The 22072-nt window shown below is 36.2% G+C and overlaps 2 protein-coding genes across 9 annotated transcripts; both read right to left on the reverse strand.

The window, feature by feature from the left end:
- On the reverse strand, positions 1–18535 carry LOC145951628 (disease resistance protein RGA2-like). 8 transcript variants are annotated; one of them, XR_014429435.1, is made up of 12 exons: positions 17078–17381; positions 16610–16698; positions 14095–15794; positions 13753–14007; positions 13463–13666; positions 8128–8224; positions 7054–8008; positions 5709–5816; positions 4510–5287; positions 1684–4412; positions 1521–1588; positions 1–1418 (listed from the first exon to the last, which is right to left on the reverse strand). XR_014429435.1 is itself a non-coding variant. In XM_083063129.1 (4 exons), exons 1-3 carry the CDS (start codon positions 17534–17536, stop codon positions 8152–8154), a joined length of 405 nt encoding a protein of 134 aa, XP_082919255.1. In that variant the 5' UTR covers positions 17537–18535; the 3' UTR covers positions 7655–8008; positions 8128–8151. The 8 variants fall into 8 exon arrangements, 2 of the variants coding, with proteins under 2 accessions (XP_082919255.1, XP_082919254.1); XR_014429437.1 differs by lacking the exon at positions 5709–5816 and having other exon boundaries at positions 2–1418; positions 7054–7232; positions 7578–8008; XR_014429436.1 differs by lacking the exon at positions 5709–5816 and having other exon boundaries at positions 2–1418; positions 4510–4636; positions 4728–5287.
- LOC145952200 (putative disease resistance protein RGA1) lies at positions 17617–18470 on the reverse strand. Its single transcript, XM_083064424.1, has 2 exons — positions 18186–18470; positions 17617–18123 (listed from the first exon to the last, which is right to left on the reverse strand). The coding sequence occupies exons 1-2, from the start codon at positions 18468–18470 to the stop codon at positions 17617–17619; spliced, it is 792 nt and encodes a 263-aa protein (XP_082920550.1).
- Positions 18536–22072: the final 3537 nt, after the last annotated feature.

Here is a 22072-nt window from a genome sequence, read left to right on the forward strand (position 1 = left end):
GTTTATGAAATTATAAGAATTAAAAGGAAACTAAAATAATTCATATAAAAATTAAAATAAAATATTTTTAATTACAGAGACTAAAACATAATATTTATGAAAATATATGGACTAAAATAATTTATTTAAGTCTACTTTTTTTTAAAACATTAGAATAAAATATTTCAAAGTTTTGACTCTAATGACTTACATTAGTGTCTTGTGTTTGAATTTCAAAGTAGTATGATTGATCTATAACCTTTTAAAGTAAAGGCAAATTTCTTCTTACATTAGCTATTAGTACACTTGTATAAAGCTTAGATTTTCTTGATATTTAGTATCTCTGATCTGAAGGTAGAATTAAAAATCTCAGGCAGGAGATGTAGTTGGATAGGTAGGAAAATGGCCACAAACAAACTTGTAATGGAGATGACAAATCTCACTATCTTGAAATGCCTCGAATCCCGCAGCATCAAAGAAAAGGCAGAGCAAAATGCAACCATCATAGCAAGGATTGAACATATGAGTGTGAAAATTCCAAACATGAACTTCAGTCCCTTTCAGCATAACGAGATGTGAGAATTTCAATAAAAGTCATGACAGTAGTGGAGGAAGCAAAGAGTGAGATAGCATCAGACACCATGTAAGTTGTGTCCATTCTTTTGTGTAAAAAGATAGGAATGCCAATAGTTTGGTCGTTTCCTCCAGGAAGAGTGAATGCTGCTGCAAACACAATGGTTATGATAAGAGATAGGCATGGCAACGGGGCGGGGCGTGGGCGAGTTTTATGATCCCCGCCCCCGTCCTCGCAGGTTTAAACCGTCTTCGTCCCTGCCTTTGATACCCGCTGGAGGTAAAATCTAGATACCCATCTTCGTCCCTGATCGGGTTTGGGTTTCCTCGTCCCGCCCCCGCTCCTGGATTTTTTCCTTCTTTTATTTTTAATAAATAATAAAAAAAATTTAAAAAAGTAAAAGAAAAAGCAAAATAATACAAAATTTTACATTCCTTTTGGTCAAAATATCTCTCAAACAGTTTTAATAATATTTAATATATTTTGTTATTATATCTAATTATATGAAATTATGACATCAAAATTATTGATAATTTGATATAAATGGCACAACACTTTTGCTAGTATTGTTATGCATTTTGTACGTAGATGTTGTTTACAAATTCTAATTATAAAGAAATATAATATTTTCCAATTCAACAAAGTTTATAGTAATATCATAAAGTTGTCTCAATCTAACAAAATTACAAAATACCATTTTTTCATAAAAAAAAGGACCAAGGCAACTAGACAAAATACAATATTTAAACTTATTAAATACAAATAAAAAGTAGCAACAATTCCAATTCATCATTCCATCATACATCTTTCATTTATTGATCATCTTCCAAATGGAAAGTAATGTCACTATCCTCCATCATTTCATCTACATAAAACAAAAGAAATACTTAATATACATTAAAAAAATAATTATAAAAGTGTTGAGTAAAGTAAATAACTCATTAAAATAAATAATATAAAACATTACCTCATCATCCGGTCCTATTTTATCAAGTAAAATAGGAAATTCATGGATTACTTTAGAATTCTCATAACCTATAAATATCAAATATAGTAAAAAAAAATTAGTTAATAAAATAAAAATATACAAACATTTAATAAATTTTTAAATGTATTATCTTAAACATTACCAGAAGTTTCAACACTCCATAACCAACTTCTAGTACACATTAAGGCCTCCAAAGTGCTCCAATGAAATCGACTACGATGAGGACTTAAAATTTGACCACTAGTGCTAAATGTTGATTCTGAAGCTATTGTAGATATAGGAATAGCTAGAATGTCCCTTGCACTTGCTTGGAGTGTTGGATACTTGATACCATTCAACTTCCACCACATCAAAATATCAAAATCAGCAGTTCTTGGTAAAACATCCTCCTCTAAATAATGGTCCAACTCTGTTTTAACAAAAGAACTTCTAGCTCTTTTTTTTCCTCATAATGTATATATCATACTCAGATAAGGCATCATTACCAACATTACTATCATTAATAGTTGGAGAACTACCACCTAAATCTTTACTCATTTTCAGTTGATAATCAGAAACCAAATCATAGCATAGTTGTCGAATCATCCTAACTTGAGAAAAAGATTCATGATGATACAACTTTTCATAATAGTATTCAAGCAACTCCATTTTTTATCTAGGATCCAAAACAGTTGCAACTCCCATTATGTCATGAATCACACCCCAATATTATTCAAATTTAGTCAACATCTTTTCTGCCATTTTTTGAATCAAATCATTGGGAGAAATTATCCATTTACCTATTGCCAATTTAATCTCACAAATTTTTGGAAAATACATATTAGCAGTTGGATACTTAGTAGCAGAAAATAATTCAGTGATAGCATTGAACAATTTCAATTTTCCACACACATCTTTTGCAAATTGTCACTGTAAAGTAGTAGGCAAACATGTATATTGAGCCTCCCGTTGCTTTAATCGAATAAACACATCTTCATATGATATGACAATTTCAAGCATTTTGTACGTCGAATTCCATCTAGTTGGACAATCTAAAACCAAACTCTTATTGTAAGGGATTCTCAATTGTTTTGCTGTTTCTTCAAAATTTTCTTTTCTCTTAGGAGTTGTTGTCCAATATGCTACACTATCCCGAATCTTTTCTACCCCATCTTTCACCACTTCCAACCCATCTTTTACTATCAAATTCAATATATGTGCACAACAATGCATATGAAACAAAGAACCATCCCTCAATAAAGTGCTTAACTGTAACTTATCCTTAATTTTTTCAATCATAGCATCATTTGTGCTACAATTATCTAGTGTGATAGTGGATAACTTTGTGTCAATGTTCCAATCCATCAAACAGTCAACTAATACATTACAAAGTTTATCACTTGAGTGAGGAGCGGGAACATAAATGAACCTAACACAATAAAAATTTTAATTAAATCAATTTATCATACAAATAATTACATGACAAATAATATGTAGTGCAAATAAGTTAAAGAAAATTGTTACCTCAAAATACGACTTTGCAAGTTCCAATTCTCATCAATATAATGAGTTGTGACTGCCATATACCCTCTTTTTTGATTACTTGAAGTCCACATGTCTGATGTAATAGCCACTCTTCCTTGAAGGCTATCCAACAACTTTAAAGCAATTGATATCTCAAATGCATAGATTTTAAATATCTCTTTCTTCATTGTGTTTCTACTAGGAACTTGAAACAGTGGTTGAAGAGCATTTGAATATCTCTTAAAACCAAGATGATCCACAATTGCAAGTGGATATTCATGCATAATGATTGCATATGCAAGTTCTCTTTTTGCATTTTCTGCATCATAAGTTCCCGTAGCTAACTCTTGCTTGCCTTGCATGACCTTGGGCATAAGAAATGTTTGTCCTTTATTTCCTCTCATCGCGATCTTTTTAGTTACACAACATTCCATAAGTGCTTTGTTCCATTTTTTGATTTTCCACCCAAATGTTTCTTACAATAATTGCATTGAGCTTTGTCTTCTCCATTAACTTTAACTTTTGTAAAATGCTTCCAAATCTCACTTTTAAGCCTACTTGCCCCTGTTTGTGTACTTGTCTCTTCCATATTATTAACTGTTATATCTTGAGGTTGAGGTTCAATTGTTTGAACATGTTCATTAATTGCAGGAGTAGTACCAACACTTGAAGGATCACGATTTCCTTTTGAAATTGATTGAGGTGTACTTTCTGGTGTCATATTAATATCTGTCATTACTTTCTTTAAAAAAAATATGTCAAAAAGTATAAAAAAAATGCATTCACTTTACTACATTATAAAACTACACTATAATAGTTATACAAATAAATTAATTGCATTATAAATTATTTACTAGAGCACTTATTTAGTAGATCAACAATTAACTAGTATGTGAGACATTCCTATTATTGGGTGCAGTAGGTATAATAAAAGTAGTTCGTCTTTATCCATCTAAGAGAACCTTTTTTATGAGAAAATAAAATAAAAATAACCCAAAAAAATATATTCCTAAGAATATTTTTTAAAAAATAATTACTAAATATGAGAAATCAAAGATGACAAAGACAAAAAGGGGGAAACAAATATCTTAAAATAAAGAAAATGGAACAAGAAAACTGGGGTGTTTTCCATGCATGCAACAAGCCTAACATAATATGAATTTTGTACATAACATAACATGTGTGCAAGAAATATGCACTACCAACATCATTTTCAATGTAAAGATTTTAAAATGTCAAGGATTTGAAGTCAAGATTCTGATATGCAGATTTTGGACATAAACGGACAAAATTCAAGATACTCTCACATTGCCTGTTTGACTAACCCAACAAGAGAGTATCAGCACCAATCGAAAATGTTCTCATAACCTGCAACATGAGTTAATATATATTATTCATCATGTAATTTTAAGATCCCGCACACAACCTCTTACAAATAAATTGGGAGTGCAGATTCTGCTATTACCTTCAAATTTGAGATAAGAGGAAGTATGTAATTAATTGAAGCAACCTCATATTCACCCTCACACGTGGGATGATCACTTTGAAATAAAAGCAAGTGATCTATGGCAAGTCAAGAAGATTCAACTTCTCTAAACAGGAAAAAATAGAAGAATCAAGCAAAAAAATAACTTTAATATCACAAAAATATGGCAATAATGGCAGCAATTTATCCAAACATACTCAATCCCACTTGATCCAGGATGAAGAGATGAAAAAGAGAGAGTTGTGGCTTGCGTTTGTGACTCTAAGAAAGATGAAGAGATGAAGAGGCAATAGTTGTTGGCCTGCTGCCGTGTGATGTGAACTTCGTGACTAAAAATGAGGCTAGGGTTTCTAATTTTGGTTTATATATGTATATAAGGGTAGTTTTGTAATTATATTATTAAGCGGGGGCGGGGACGGGGGAGGGTATGGGTGCGGGGGCGGGGCGGGTATTAACATCCCCGCCCCCGCCCCCGATTTTGCCAAGTGGGAAAAACCCAAACCCGAACCCGAACCCGGTCAACACAGGTTTTTCCCGTTTAAATAGGGGCGGGATCAGACGAGTACCCACGGGGCCGAGTTAGAATGCCATGCCTAATAAGAGTCCCCACTATTGTGAAGGATGTTTCTGTCTCCTTAGCCCATTTTTCTGCATCCTTCAATAGCTCCTCGTGTTTCTTACTAAATACTTCTTTAGGCTTCATGTCATCTCCATTTACAGCTTGTTGAAACTTTGGATGCAAAATTCTTTTCACCGCCTGCAACAATTGTATCAAATATGTATATGAAATAAAAGAAATGGTTGCTATTATGCATTAAAGTTGTTTGAAACACCAATGATGATATTAATTATACATTATTCACGGTAATCTCTAAAATTATGAATTTCATAAAATTTAAGACAATGATAGCATAGGTTAGTAGCAAACTAGCCCTAGTAGCTAATAATGTAAAGGAGAAAACGAAAGTGTAGCATGTAAGTGATTTGTGATGTGACACCCTCTACCCTGCATATCATAATACAAATAATAAAATTTAAATAACACAGTCTTTCATTTTATTTTTAATATTCCAAACATGTTCAGATAGAGAGCACCACATTCATAACTTAAACAAATAACATAATCACAAAAGAAATAAGGATAAGATTTTCAAAATAATTTAACAGAAACAACGTACTAATCTAATCCTATCTACGCCCCGATGTCACATGTCTTATCAGAGCAAATCCCAACATAGAAGCATAAGTTTCATCACTAACATCCTCAGTCTCATGCTGATAATCACCTGTAAGAGAGTGAGAAACATCTCATTTTGGCTCACAGTGTAGGAATATACACTGGATAGCCAAACACAAACAATACATATATAACACAGATAAATTAGTAATAATATCACATCTCACTCATTCAAGACATAAAAATATCAATTTATCATATAACATTAAAATGCACATGGATGGACACGGACTACATTTTATCATGCATGTGACGCCAGTAAAACATCACATGGCATATTGCCACTAGCAATATACGAGGAGTAGTCTAGGAGTACATGCCGGGTCACACCCTCTGTGCACTCTCACTAGAAGGACATACTACTAGAGTCTCTTCGAGATAGCTGAGCCGCACAAGATACATCCCATGCACACAATGGGCGAGACTGGGACATCCAAACTGAGCTATTCCCAAGGACTAATCCCCAAAGCTTTTACACTAGGGGGGCCTTTTCTGGCAGTGTATTCCATATCGTACCCTTAAAAACATTTATGCACATGAAGCATGTCCATCAAGACTCTATGCATTCTCATATCACATTATTATCATCACATCTCATCATCACATTTCATCCTCATATTTCATCATCATATTCACATTATCACATTATCACATTATTATCATCACATCTCATCATCACATTTCATCCTCATATTCCATCATCATATTCACATTATCACATTATCACATTATATTCACAATTCTCACAGAGTACTTTAATCCATATTAAAACTCATCTATTTACGAAATTAAACACATATTTACACTTTGCAAACATTAAGGAACACAACAAAACAATCAGAAAGCAAAACAGAAAACATTCATATTTTGCCCGTTTTCTCATAAGATTTCCCGTAAGAACCCACAAAGCACTTTAATTCATATAAAAACATATTCATTTTCAAAATTAACCACATACTCATGCATCACATCCAACAAGGAACACAACAAAACAATCAGAAGGCAAAACAGAAAACATTCATATTTTGTCCGTTTTCTCATAGGATTTCTCGTAGGGATCCACAAGAAATCTCAAATCATACAATTACAATTTTAAAACTAAAATTAATCATTCATTCAAGCAATTTATACAATTAATTATATACAAGAGGAACAATAGATGAAATAGATACAATTGGCGAAAATCCCTCATACATGAGCATGCAACAAACAATAGATTGGAGGCCAATTTCACTACCCAACATACATTCCCACACCTAGAGTAAAGTTTCTCACTCCCCCCTTACCTGAATGAGCAGAAGATGAATGGTCTTGGTGTGGTCTAAGATCGTTCTTGAGTACTCTTCCTCAGAGCTCTTTGTTTCTCCTCTTTTTTTTCCCTAACCCTTCAGAACGCAAATGAGGCAGATACCGGACTCCATTCTTATAAAATATTTTTCTTCTATAATAGTAATATATTTCTGACCTAAAATATAATAATATAATTTCAATAACAAAATATCATATAAAATCAACTTTCTCTTAAAACATATAAATATTTATTTAAAAACGCTAATAAAAATACTTATTTAATATGTACAAAATAATTGTCCAAAACAATAATTACTTAAAACGTACAAAATAATATTCCTCTATAATTATTAAAATAATTATGACCAAATACCATATAATAATAATAATAATGATGATAATAATAATAACCTTTTTGAAAACTGGGGTGTTACATGCGAGATGTTTTCTTATTAGAATTAAAATTTTACTTTAACAATCCACTTATATGATATGAAAAAAAAAAAAATAAATAAATAACCTTAAACCACTGATGTTCTCTTTGCATTTACGCAACTGGACCAGATTTGCGATCAAGCTCGGCTATGGGCATTGATGTCCCTATCAAATGCAACATATTGTTACCAAATATATCTGTGCGAGAAATAATCACCTTTCCTTGTCCTTTCAAACCTTTTATGAGGTTGAAAATTTTTTCACGACGATACAAAATGGCATATGAAAATATTCCTCTTTGATTTTCATCAATAACCCAATAAAGATCAGGATTAGCCTGAGTCAACTCGATTATGAACTCAACAATTCCACTTTTGGATGTTTCCAATAGGGACTCATAAACTGACGCCTCTTTCAGCTTTGCTTCATCAAAACCCATGATTCCGTTAGCCATGTTATCAAGGATCTTAACTGCACGATAGTGAGTCATTCTTTTCTTCTATGCCTTTCTTATCCCTACAAAAGAAAAATGATGAAATAAATGCAATGATAAGAAAATAAAACTACTACATGTAAAATGTATATACTTATCAGGAGTAATAAACCATATAGAACAAATAATATACATTTCGTACCAGGAAGATTAAGAAGTTTGGTAATCACACAAAACAAGAGACCTGGAAAGGGATTTGACAATGTGTAAGTGCAACAATCTAATTGATCATGTAAATCCTGCAGTACAATTAGAATGATGTTAGCAATGCAAAAAAACTTCAAAGTGAATATCATATTCCTGGGTGTGAATGTATGCAAGGCATGTATGATGTATATACTTTCCATTATATATATATATATATATATAATTATTTTCATTCAATTTATTGTAAGAATTTACTAATCTTATGGACTTTAACCAATTAATTAATAGATTATTTCATTTTAAGATTTGTTAACTGTACTATCCGCGCGCAAGAACCGAGCTCGAACTAGACGCTAAGCCCTGCATGACATCGGATGAGCGCTACTAGACATCGGCCAAAGCAAAGGCCCACCATCTGAACAGGCCACAATCGACTTCAGGCCCAGATAAACCCTAATTCACACCAAGGTACGTGCACTACATATACGAGACCCATACATCCACATAGACTAATTTTAGCATCGGAGTCTCTTTTACAGGTACCACTCCCACTTTGGAGCAGTCAACGTACCCAGCAAGGGAGGCTCACCAATCTTGCCCAGCAGATCGTCCCCCTGATCGATCTTTGGTAAGAAAATTTGGCGCCCCGTTGGAGACTCATCGCAAGAGGAAGAGGGCGCCAAAGGAATCTGTTGCATGCACTCTAGCACACGATCAATGGCGACCAGGGTAATCCGAGCTGGGTACTACTAGCCCACACTGAAGTCGGACTGCAAAGACTATGTGCAATGATGCAAAGAATGTCAACAATTCGGTAATGCATACCGGCAACCACCGAAAATCCTCCACCAAATGGCATCACCTTGGCCCTTTACCTAGTGGGGAATGGACATCCTCGGACCATTCCCCCCCGCGAAAGGTCAACTAAAATTCCTCCTCGTCGCTGTCGACTACTTCACTAAGTGGGTTGAAGCTTGCCCTCTCACCAAGATCACTACTGAGAACGTATTAAAATTCACTTGGAAAAGCATCATTTGCTGGTTCGATCTCCCGCATTCTCTCGTCACCGATAACGGAAGGCAATTCATCGCACAAAGATTCGAGAATTTCCTCCGAGAGCTCGGATCAAACATCTACCAACATCGGTAGAACACCCCCAAACCAATGGCCAAGCCGAAGCCGCAAAAAAGGTGATACTCCGAGAACTTAAAAAGCGACTAGGGAGTGCCAAGGGACAATGGGTCGACGAACTCCCCAGCATCCTCTGGGCGTACCATTGCACCCTCAATCAACAACTCAAGAAACGCCTTACAGGCTGACCTACGAAGTCGATGCCATGATCCTATGATGGAAGCACTTGGAGAGGAATGATGTTCTTCCAAGTTCTCCATGCAAAGGACCGAAGAAACCTTGAAGTATCCTTGAATAGAAGCTTGAATCTCCACGAAGGAACCTTCAATGGAGGTTGAAGCAATGAAGATGATTCGGTTACTTCTTAGCTTGTGAAGGAAGCTTGAGGAACCAAGGCAAAGTTTGAAGAACTTTGATAGAAACCTTAGAGAGAAAATTCTCTACAGTTTTTAGGGACTCTTGAGTGAGAGAAATCTGAAGTTTTATTTCTCAAAATGTTCAAAAGTGAATACAAGTGAAGAGATTACAAATATATAGGGAGAGGTAGCTTGTAGTGTAAGCTATCCTTAATAATGGTTCACTAGGAACCATGGTAAGGTGTAGCTAATCATCCATGGTTTCTAAAACTTGTAGGAGAAGCTAACCTTGACCATGGTTCACTTTAGAACCATGGTAAGGTCAGCCAAACCTACTAAGGTTTAGAAGCTTGGAAGACAAGCTTCAAAGCTTGTAAGAGAAGCTATAAATTTCGGCCAAGAACAAAAGGAATGAGCTAAGCGGCCAAGGCTCAAAAATACTCCATGATTTATTTCAAAAATATTTGATTTGGTTTAGTTAGGTTCATCATATGATGATGAGACCTAGCTAAATCAAATCTATGAAAAATTAGGAGCAAAATGAGTCTAATATGCAAAATTTTGCCTAGGCCAAGTTTTGGCCCAATTACTAGTGACACCCTCAAGCATTACTAAATGCCACCCCTTTTTTCCTACTGAAAAAATATAAAATGAATATATCAACAAAGGAGGTTAAATGGAGTTAAACTCTCCAAGTAACCTATCGTAAAAACAATATACAATCATTAATTAAAAGCAAGTAAAGTGCCTCACAAATACAAAGGCAAAAAGTGAACCTATACAAAAGAACTATGTACAAAATATACACAATTAGAACTAGGCCTTCTCTTCATGATATAGTAGACCAAATGAAGAGTACCTTGGGCTTGAGAAGCCCATTAGTCTTCAAGAGGTCCAACTCTTCTTGTATTCTTCTAGCCATAGCTCTAGTGACTGGGCCCTTGGCCCATGGTCTATCAATCAACCACTCAAGAAAAGCCTTACAGGCTGACCTACGAAGCCGATGCCATGATCCCAGTCGAGGTCAGCGAGACATCTCATCGGTGTCATTCCTTCAACAATGAGCAAAACACTCAGGAAATGACAGTCAACCTTGACCTAATAGACAAAATCAGAGAAGAAGCTCGAATCAAAGAATAAGCCTGTAAACTCACGCCTAACTGGGACGGTCCGTTCTAAATTGCAGATAGCTTGGATAATGGAGCATACCGAATAGAAGAACTCAGTGGCAAGGCCATTCCAAGAACTTGGAACGCCACTCACCTCAAATTTTACTTCAGCTGAATTGTACAAATGGGGTGTGATGGCATCCTTACTTGCATGAATAACATGAGATGATGAGCAAAGGAAGAGGACGCCTACTCCAAGGATCAAGTTCTCCAAAATACAAGGGGAAAATAGGAAATCAAATACAAGGACAAAATAAGAATAAATGCTATGCTAAGAAAATCTTAGGAGCTAAGGCCCAAAAGTGGGCTCACTCCTCCTATGGTTTTTTTTTTCAATACTAACTCATTCCTTTTGCCTCCTTCAATAAATCACCTCTTGGACTTCTTGGCCTTAGTGTTATTCCATCATTCCCTCTCTCTTGAAAAGGATTTGACCTCAAATCAAGAGGTTCCTCATGGTGGGCATTATGACCAACAAAAACATAAAAATAAGCATTAGAGGTAATAGTATATGATAGAAATGGGAAGTGTATCCTAAGAGGAGTTCCCTTAAAAATGTTAAAAAGATTGTCTAAATTAAAAGGACTAGACTCTCTAATGCGAAAGATAGGATCCTCCCCATGGTGAAGTCTAAGTGTATAACTAAAACCTAAAAAGGTAAAAAGACTAAAACTATAGCACACTAATGCATTAGTCCTAAAAACTAAAATGTCTTGTTGGAGGTACTCAATGTAGTGACCTAGGTATGTATTGGAAAATAAAGAAAACTTAACTAAAAAATTACCTAAACTGCTTTGTATTGTATAATTTGTTAGATACATATGATAAAAAGGTGTTAAGAGGAGTCTAGAAAACTCATATAATCTAAGTTTGTCTTGTAGGGTAACCAAGTTAAGTTCAAATAAGTGTGAACTTCCTTCAAGATCAAAAATAGAAGATACAACACCATGAGATGTATCCAAAAAACCATACAAACCAAAAGTTGGGTGCTTTATGAAGGGAACTAAAGTGGAAAGAGTCTTAAAGAAGGAAGGCTTATCTTCCTTGGGCACCACCAAGGAAGTAGTACAATAAGTGGGACTAAGTAAATTCCACTTCTTCTTCACTAAATCTTGGACGAAAATGGAGGTTGGGTAGAAGGTGTTTGAGGAAATGCTTGAGAAGGGTACTCTAGGGTTGGCTCACTTCATGATGATGAAGGTCACTTCTAGGGTTGTTTCTCTCAAGGTGGAGATGCTATGGTTTGGCTGAAAATAGCCAAAGGTGATTAAGGAAAGATATAAAGGCACAAAAGGCTCTCTTTATATTCAATATCCAAAGTATTTACAAGGTGTGGTGCCTAGGGTATTTATAGGAGTGGGAGGCATCTAGGGTTGCATTTAGGGTGCCAAATGCACACCAAATGAAACCCAAATTAACCCTAGATTAAACATGATGGCCAAAGATGGAATCTTTGGGTTTAGTTAGGCTACATCTAGGTGCATGATAAGACCATGCAACATTTGCCCTCCACTTGGGCCTAAGCCTTTCTAACACCAAAAAAATAGGTCCAATAGCCACAAAAATATGTCTAGGTTTTTGTTCCCATCCTAATCAAATATCATAGCCCAAAAATAAAATCTTATGATCTAAAGCACCCCATAATACAAGGGTAAAATGGGAAATACAAAAGAAAATAAATCCTATGACTAAGATACTCTAAAATACAAGGGTAAAATTGGAAATACAAGTAAAATAAATTCTAAGACTAAAATACCCCAAAATACAAGGGTAAAATAGGAAATCAAATAGAAGAACTCAGGGGCAAGGCCATTCCAAGAACTTGGAATGTCACTCACCTCAAATTTTACTTCAGCTGAATTGTACAAATGGGGTGTTGCACTCTTTTCCCTACCTAGTCTTTTGTCCCAAAAAACAGAAAAATAGGTTTTGGCTGAGAGGGTTTTTAACGAGGCACACCCATAATATCAATAAAATGACTCACGATTACTCATATTTCTCCAATTTCACGCTGTCTTGACACAACCTACATAAAGGCAAGGTCGAATTCGAATCTTGGCACGATTTGTATTAAGCCAAGGTCAAATTCAAACCTTGGCACGAGTTATGTTAAGCCAAGTTCGAATTCGAACCTTGGCACGATTCATATTAAGCCAACATTGAATTCGAACCTTGGCGCGAGTTCTGTTAAGCCAAGGTCAAATTCGAACCTTGGCACAATTTATATTAAGCCAAGGTCGAATTCGAACCTTGGCACGATTCATATTAAGCCAAGGTCGAATTCGAACCTTGGCACGAGTTCTGTGAAGCCAAGGTCGAATTCGAACCTTGACACGATTTATATTAAGCCAAGGTCGAATTCGAACCTTGACACGATTTATATTAAGCCAAGGTCGAATTCGAACCTTGGCATGATTTATATTAAGCCAAGGTCAAATTCGAACCTTAGCACCACTCACATTAAGTCAATGTCAAATTTGAACCTTTAGCACGACTCACATTAAGTCAAGGTCGAATTCGAACCTTTAGCACGACTCACATTAAGTCAAGGTCAAATTTGCACCTTTAGCGCGACTCACATTCATTCAAGGTCGAATTCGAGCCTTAGAACAATTCATATCAAGCCAAGCAACGACAAGAAGAGCAATAAAGGTTTAAGCAGCAGTATTCTCACTCGAGCTCTCCGGAAGGTCATCTTCATTCACTAGTTGAACACCTCGCACTTCTTTGTCAACGTGCATCATGGAGAAGTCCACCCCGGGAGCAATTAATCGGGCCTGGCGAGCCGCCTTGGAAAATCCCCTCTTATGCTCCACCAAAATGGCCCAATACTTGATCCTTCCTCGCGAACCTCGAAAGAGGAAGGCACCGGACCCGCCTGCAACAAAATAAAAATAAATTTCTAAGTCATAAACACAAGAGAAACACAAGAAAAATAATACTGAGCTAGAGTAAAGCAAGAACCTGTCCCTCTGGAGTAGCCTCCACCACAGGCTCCCTTGGAGAAGTCTCAGCCCGAGGAATCTCGGTTAAATCTATGAGGTTTGCATCGGCAGCTTTAGACGTCACCTCCTCGAGGCCTCGTCAACCTCCTTTGGCACCCTCTTCTTCTTGCGACGAGTCTCCAACGGGCGACCTCCTCATCAGGCTCAGGCACCTCGAGCCCCTCGGTGGCAAATTTTGCCTTTATCTCGCACTATTTGCTCTTCCCCATCAGACCTGTCAACACAAAATAGCATAACACATCAGAACATCACTAGAAACAACAAAAAAGAAGAGACAAAGGGAAAATAATGAAGTACTCACTCTCTAAACCTCTTTCTTTATTAGTCAAATTGGCAAGAGAAAGGACGAGTTTGTTGTCCAGAGGGCGTGGAAGCTCGGCCAATTTGAAGATGTCTTCCTTGTCCGAATCTGACAATTGAAGACAGCTCGACCCATTGAACTTGATTGGTCTTCGCTGCCAAAAGAAAGTGAACCTTGACTCCCCTTCACTGTGGAAAACCACCTCCTCCCTTGGATTGGTAACCATAGGTCGAATCCAGAAAAATTCTCTTTTGAAGTTTTTGTAAGATTGAGAGTAATGCTGGAACAACCCCCCAGCCTTACTCCCACTCAGAGACACCCAACCCAGGGGAGGCTCTCCCAACTTCAATTGATAAAAGTGCAAGAAAACAGGCAGAGGCACACCCATTCCTAGGGCTGAGCATAAAACCTGAAAAGCCCTAAGAAAACTCCAACTATTGGGGTGCAATTGGTAGGGTGCCACATTGATAAACTTTAGGAAAGCACACTCAAACTCGGTGAATGGCAAGCAAAAATCGAGGTCCCTAAAGAAGCACTCGTACATGTAAAAAAAAAGGGTATTCGGGGTACTCGCCATGAAAACACGCTCACCGGGCTGGCAAGGATCTACCCAGATGAGCTTGGAAATCTTTGAACTACATATTTTGAGAGATTTCCACACGGTGTTGACATCCAAAAATGCCCTGATGCAACTCTCGAACTCTCCGACATCCCCCTTGACCCATTCGTACCCTGGGACGAAGATGGTGGGGTGAGAATCCTTAGGATTGTTCCTCCCCTTTTCTTCTCAGCAGCGACCATTTCGACGGTCGCCGCCTTGCCACGCGCCTTGCCCTTACCTTTGGCAAAGGCGGACGGTGCGACACTCTCTCCCTCACCAGCCATTGAAAATGGAGAAAACCAAAAAAGGGGGAAAAACGAAGGAGAAGACAGAGGAGGAGAAGTACATGGTACTCCTTCAAACGATAAGACAACGATGGAGAAATGGTGACCTGATTTCCGAAAATGGCGACGACGGAGGAAAATGGGAACACGGAAGAGAGGTGAAAAAGCGAAAGGTGCAGAGAAGAAACACTAAGCGTAAAGAGGAAGCCAGAGGAAGAAGGTGAAAGTGAGCGAAGGAGAGAGGGGAAAAGTGTTTTAAAAAAAAATTTGAAAACGGAAGTGACACGAGGGCAGAAAACGACAAAAAGGCAGGGCATTAAATGGGGCTCATAATGACGGTTACATCCCATCATTATAAACCGTCACCCCCCATTATACGTCGCTCGTGCGTTTCGAGACACGAGACGACACTTTATGACATATGACGCTTCGCCTAAGAAGCGCAAACCCCCACATACTCGGCAATTAACTCTTCGACCCGAGGTCTTCAGAGCTCTGGGGGCTAGTGTACTATCCGCGCGCAAGCACCGAGCTCGAACTTGGCGCTAAGCCCAGCATGACATCGGATGAGTGCTACTAGACATCGACCAAAGCAAAGGCCCACCAGCTGAACGGGCCACAACCGACTTCAGGCCCAGATAAACCCTAATTCATACTAAGGTACGTGCACTACATATACGAGACTCATACATCCACAAAGACTAACTTTAGCATCGGAGTCTCTTTTGCAGGTATCACCCCCATTTCAGAGCAGCCGACATACCCAACAAAGGAGGCTCACCAATCTTGCCCAGCAGATCGTTCCACTAACCGATCTTCAATAAGAACATTAACAATAATCAATACTCACCTTTTCTTTACATTAAGTCAAAACTCTTAATTTATTATTAAAAATATTATCCTATGAAATTTTTGTAACATCTTAAAAGAAGAAGTGTTGATTAATGATGCCATTATTTTGTGGGAATGGACCTTGTTCATCTTCAACAAGATTTCAAGAAAATCGCAAGTATTACTTCACAAGCGAAGGACAAAATCATCGTACATAATTAGAAGGCTGAAGGCCCAATACTTCGTAGGAAATTTGTTTGTGCTATGAAGGTTATAAGTTTAGTATTCAGGAAGGGAAAGGCATTTTTTATTATTATTATTAGTCAATGGAAAGACTTTTAGAACAAAGACATGATATGCGCAAGAAAACTCAAGGTAATTATTCATTCAATGTTAAATAATGGTCCTAAATTATTTAGAAATTTTTAATTAGGTTCCTAATCTGCAGAAATTTGTAATTGGTCTCTAGACTAGAAAAATAAGTCCTGGAATTAGTTTTTAACTTTTTATAGATTGAAGCAGTAATAAAATAATAATTTATGACAGTTTTAAAATCTTACAAACTTGACTAAAAAATTTAAATAATCAAGGACCGAATTAAAAACTATTTTTTAGTTTAAGAACCTACTTAAAATTTTCAAATGCTAAATAACATTTAGTTTTTATATTACTAAATTTAGTAAAATAATATATCTAAACCTATTTTATAAACAATCAATTTAGTTTTAACACTTACTTTTAAAACCTTTCAAACAAAGCACTAACTTAAAAAAAAAATGACTAGTTAGTTTGAACACACCTGTTTAATATTCCCTCTTTTCTCTTCGTCGTTCATATGCATTCTGGTGTTAATCGAATCAACTTCCTCCACATAGGTTTTAGGTATGGCTACAACAAATATTTATGAAATCATATAAACAATATTTGCATAAGAAAGTTAAGTTAATAATAAATATGGAAAGGACATACATGTTTAGAAGAAAAAAAAATGTGAAAACAGTTGTGGCTTAATTAAACCACAACCAAAACGTTAAAAGACAATATTGAGTCTTCATCACACTTACCACCTATGAATTATTTTTTACTCTAACTGATAAAAGTGCACTCATGACTACGTGTTAAAATAGAATTTAAGTTGAATTTAAAGGTATATATAATTCTATACTCTAATCTTTTGCACAACTCAATGTAAGATTATAATAAATTTTGATTCTAAGCCAATTTCAATCATAATTAATATATTTGAAAACCATAAAGCTCCAAATACCTCAAACGAATTAAGTTCCTGAGTGATGATAACTCTAAATAACTTGTTCTTAAAACCCAAAGATTACAGTTTGTTAGAAAACTACCAGAGGTTGTGTTATGAAATGCAAACTCAAACTGATAATGTTTGCAAATTTTCAGCTCTCTGTAAGGTTCCCTTACTGAATAATAACAAATCAGAGCTAAAACCAACATGGAGTGTCGTTGCTAACAAAGAAGTCTTGTTATAATTATCCAAAATCACAGAGTCTCCGCTCTTAGTGGACTCAACAAACTCTTGGACAGGACCAAGCATCTTTAAAGAAATGTCCCCTGAATAATCATCTGTCTTGACATCTGTGAAGAATAATTTGTGGTACAATTCATTCCATATTATGTCGCCAACTTGTTCAACCTCCAAGTTTCCCTCGAATGAAATAAACCCATTTGCCATCCATAGATGAATCAAATCATCCTTCATAATTGCTGTATTTGGGGGAAATATGGCACAGAAAGTAAAACAAAGCCTTGAGATTAGGATTAAATTGGAATATCTCAAGCTCAAAAAGTCAAAGCAGAACTACCAGGCTGTTCAAAATGCCATGACCATTTATCTACAACGTCAAACCATTCATGTTCCTTATTCATTGAGCGCATTAGAACTCCTAATGCTTGTGCAGCAAGAGGCAATCCCCGACACTTTTTTACCATTTCTTTGTCTATCCTTGTAAGAACTTCAGGCTCCTGTTCGCCAGGTCTAAATGCATATTGTTTGAAAATTGACCAACAGTGGTCCATTGATAGAGCAGTCAAGTGATGAGGTCCGAATGTTCCCATGACTTGCGCAACCTCCTCAACACAAGTAGTTACCAAAATGCAAGAACCTTTTGATCCTCGAGTCAATATAGATTTCAACTTGTTCAGTTCACCATATACTAGGTGAAGATCATCTAAAACAAGCAAGTACCTTTTCCATTGCAAAAGGTCTCGCACTTTTCTTTCCACTACATCTAAATCGTAGTGATCATACTTTTCTTGTGCAACAGAATCTATAATGAAACACAGAAACTTCTTGACAGAGAAATTGGCAGAAAAAGAAATCCAAATTCTTACATCAAATGAGTACTTACCCTTCGATTATTGTATACCAATTGAGCAAGTGTTGTTTTTCCAATCCCAGATATGCCAACAATGGGATAGATGGAAAGGATGTGAGAGGCATGTGGTTGTGCTTGGCTACAAAGAAACTCCACAATCATTTCTTTATCATGATCCCGGCCATATATTTGGGCTTGGGCTTGGACCCCTTCAAGTGGGCTTGCCTGAATATGAGAAACGGTGCTTCCAATTGCAGCGAAACGAAAGATCTGCTCTCGTATCATGTTGAACCTCTGGCGAAGCCTACGACGAAACATGATCTTGTGAGGGTTGAAAGAGGATAAGGGTCCAAGTGGACGAGAGAGATCTTCTACTAGTTGCTTTAGCTTAGGCTCATGGTTTTAAATTGCGGTTGCGGTTGCGGTCGCGGTTGCGGTCGCGGTTGCAGTTACTGCGGTTGCGGGTATTGCGAGTATTGCGATGCGGATTGCGACTGTTGCGGTGTGAAATTATTAATTATTTGCACTAAATATAAAAAAATTGTAATTATTGATATATGTTTTATTTTTAAAAATTTATACATTTTTATTTCTTTTTTAAAACAGTCTATTATTTTAATGAATAATTTAATTTATTTTAAAATTAATTTAAAAGTAAGAGAAACACAATAGTGGTTAGATTAATTCTTACATAATATTTGTCATAATATCTCAAAAGTAAATTGTCTCATTGACACAAATAAAAAACTTAAAGGTACACACATTTAGACAAGTTTTAAATAGACAAGAAAGAAAAAAGGACATGGCTTGACATAAAGTAATATGATTGCCCACAAGTTTCATTGTCATCAATTATCTGAGAAGCAATGCCACCCTTTAGAGATGCATTTCACTACAAGGAAAAAATATGAAATTTTTATTAATATTGTAAAACTATAAAAAGCATGAACTTTTTTTCACAAGTGAAAAATTATAAATATAATAAATTTATAACTCACATGATACTTATTACCACATAGTAGAGTGACGAGGATGATCATAGCCTCCACTCTCGCTTTGGCTATCCCCTTGTGTGGCTCCTTGTCCAAAAACATAATCAAAAAATCCACCACTTTGTTGTTGATAATAAAGATCATTATAATTCATTGATGGTTGGTGGTATGAGGGAACTTGGTCACTTCCATATTGATTGTATGCATTAAAATAAGGATGTTGATAAACTAATGGTGGATAGTACCCTTGACTACTTTCTGAAGAATCATCAATATTGAATTCACTAAAACTTTGTTCAATATGAGAAGATGAAGAATCTTGACATGACACATTTTGTTTATTTTTTCCTCTTCTAACTTGTGAATTGTCTCTTCTATTATCACCTGAAAATGAACGATCAGGAGGAATCATACCTGGCATAGAAGTAGTGAAATCAATTACCAGATTTGTGTCACGCCTATTATATGGAGTCTCTTGATATGGATCATTTTGTCTTTGTTCATCCTCATCATTGTGACACCCTCTACCCCATTATTAATATACAACAAATGTAACAATAAAATATTACTGTTCTTCTTTTTGGGTAAATAAAATCTTTCATAGTTGACAAATATTTCAAATATAACAAGGTAGAAGATTCACATTCGTAACTCATAAATCATAACTCCAGTGTAAAAATTATAAAAGAAAAGAAGTTAAGATTTTCAATACAATTTAGTGTAAAACAAGAAATCATATATATACAAATAATAATAAAGGAAATATAAATTAACTCCAGTAAAGGTGGCAGTGCCTCCTGGTTAGGAATTAATTTATACTCCCAAATCACATAATAAAATATAACAAAGATGTACGTTTTGGTCTTTTATCAAGAACGTTCAAATTACAAATCTTAACATAGAATTTCCTTGAATTATAAACTTTATCTACGATATCTCTTCGTTAGAAATTACAAAGAAGAGAAACTAAAGTTATTAAAACAATAACATATTAAACTAAAAATAACTATGCCCCGATGTCACATCCTATCAGAGCATGCCCAATTGAAGCCTTTAAGCCTCATCACCAACATCCTCATGATGCTGATCATCTGCAACACAATTTAAAACATATACAAAAAACAACAAGGGAGTGAGAAACATCTCACTCAGTTTCAGGTGAAGAATAAAGGTTAGATAGCACCCACACACACACAACAAATATAAGTCATATGTAAATAATACACATAAATAATCAATATCACATATATATACTCATTTATCATGCTTATGATGTCATGGACTCAACTCATAAATGCATGCATGTGGCGCCATACGGAAGATTCACAATTCATCGTTGGTGACCCTAAGGTACACCTGGTTACATCACTGGTGACCCTAAAGTACACCTTGTTAGCATGTTACATCGTGGGTGACCCTAAGGTACACCTTGTTAGTCGTGGGTATGCGGCCTCAGCGGCACACCTGGAGTAATATATGCATATGATGCATGTCATACATTTATAATCTCATTAACTCAACATTTAACTTATTACATAATTTCATTTAGTACATCATATCATTATTTGTCATAGTATCATAATCATAGTTTGTCTCAATAGTCCATTCTTAGGTCTCATGTCATTTGTCCATATTTCACATGGTCATGTCATCAATACTCCTCATAAGGTCCGCATAGGTATTCACAGAGATTCAGAGAGCATTCTTATTCATATTAAAACTCATGTATTATTAACATTAATTTCATATTCATTTATTACTTCAACAAAGAAAAAGGTAGAGTAAATAGAAAATCAGACAGAACAACGGCACTTTCAACAAAACAAAGTAGAATAAATAGAAAATCGGACAGAACAACGGCACCTTTAACAAAAAGCAAAGTAGAGTAAATAGAAATTTAGACAGAACAACAGCACCTTCAACAAAAAGCAAAGTAGAGTAAATAGAAATTAAACAGAATAACGACAAAGGATTGGGGGCCAATCCGACAAACAACTATATAACAATTATCCCCACACCCCTGAGCGAGGTTCTCACTTCCCCCTTACCTGGATAGGCGGAGTTGGAACTTGGGCAGGGTCTCCTCCTCTGGATCCCCTTTTTCTTCCCTCTCTTTCTTTCTTTCTTTCTTTCTTTCTTTCTCTCTCTCTCTCTCTCTCCTCTTTCTCTCTCTAAGATTTTCACTTCTTCTCCTCTGTACCAAATTTTCACCCCCCCTGCCCCTATTTATAGGCCTCCTGGCGCAACCGGAACGGCCGTACTGATTTCGGAACGGCCCGTTCCGGATCCTTCAAACGTGGGCAAATTTCTCAACTGGAACGGCCCGTTCCAAAATCGAAACGGCCCGTTCTCAAAAAGCAGAACGGCCCGTTCTGAAACCAGAACGGCCCGTTCTCAAACCTAGCAGAACGGCCCGTTCTCCCTCCGGAACGACCCGTTCTCCTTGTTGGAACGGCCCGTTCTAGGCCCGTTCCCAACCTAAAATTTTAGCTTATTTTAAATGCTCAGAACGGCCCGTTCCACTTTCGGAACAGCCCGTTCCGAGTTACTCAAATGCCCCTAATACCTTTATAAAATTACGAAAATGCCATCAATAATTACGAAAATGCCATTACTAATAAAAATATCCTTTTTGGGGTGTTACAATTCTCCCCTCCTTTTAGAAATTTCGTCCCCGAAATTTACCTGAAAACAAAAATAGATAAGTTTCTCGCATCTTGCTTTCTAATTCCCATGTAGCACTTTCTTCAAAATTTCCTTATTGATGTACAACTCTATCAATCTCTCCAAAAAATGTCTAATGTTAATAAGTTCAAGGTGAGCAGACCTGGTAAGCCTATCCATTAATCCAAATAAGATCAAATTTCTTAAGAATATCATACATAACTACAACTAAATCCATAGATACAAAATCTTATTTTCAAATTA

This window comes from Cajanus cajan, chromosome 9 (genome assembly GCF_000230855.2).
Source record: "Cajanus cajan strain Asha chromosome 9, NIPB_CcT2T_4, whole genome shotgun sequence".
Taxonomy (NCBI): Eukaryota; Viridiplantae; Streptophyta; class Magnoliopsida; order Fabales; family Fabaceae; genus Cajanus; species Cajanus cajan.

What these genes read in the sequence shown, in the direction of transcription:
- LOC145952200 (XM_083064424.1), bottom strand. Translation starts at nt 18,470, where the DNA reads ATGTTTCGTCGTAGGCTTCGCCAGAGGTTCAACATGATACGAGAGCAG. An exon ending in TGGTATACAATAATCGAAGG is followed by an intron (nt 18,124 to 18,185) that starts GTAAGTACTCAT and finishes TCTGTCAAGAAG; the next exon opens with TTTCTGTGTTTCATTATAGA.
- LOC145951628 (XM_083063128.1), bottom strand. Translation starts at nt 17,536, where the DNA reads ATGAAGGATGATTTGATTCATCTATGGATGGCAAATGGGTTTATTTCA. An exon ending in CTCTGATTTGTTATTATTCA is followed by an intron (nt 16,699 to 17,238) that starts GTAAGGGAACCT and finishes TATTTGTTGTAG; the next exon opens with CCATACCTAAAACCTATGTG. An exon ending in AAAGAGGGAATATTAAACAG is followed by an intron (nt 8,225 to 16,609) that starts GTGTGTTCAAAC and finishes ATTGTACTGCAG; the next exon opens with GATTTACATGATCAATTAGA.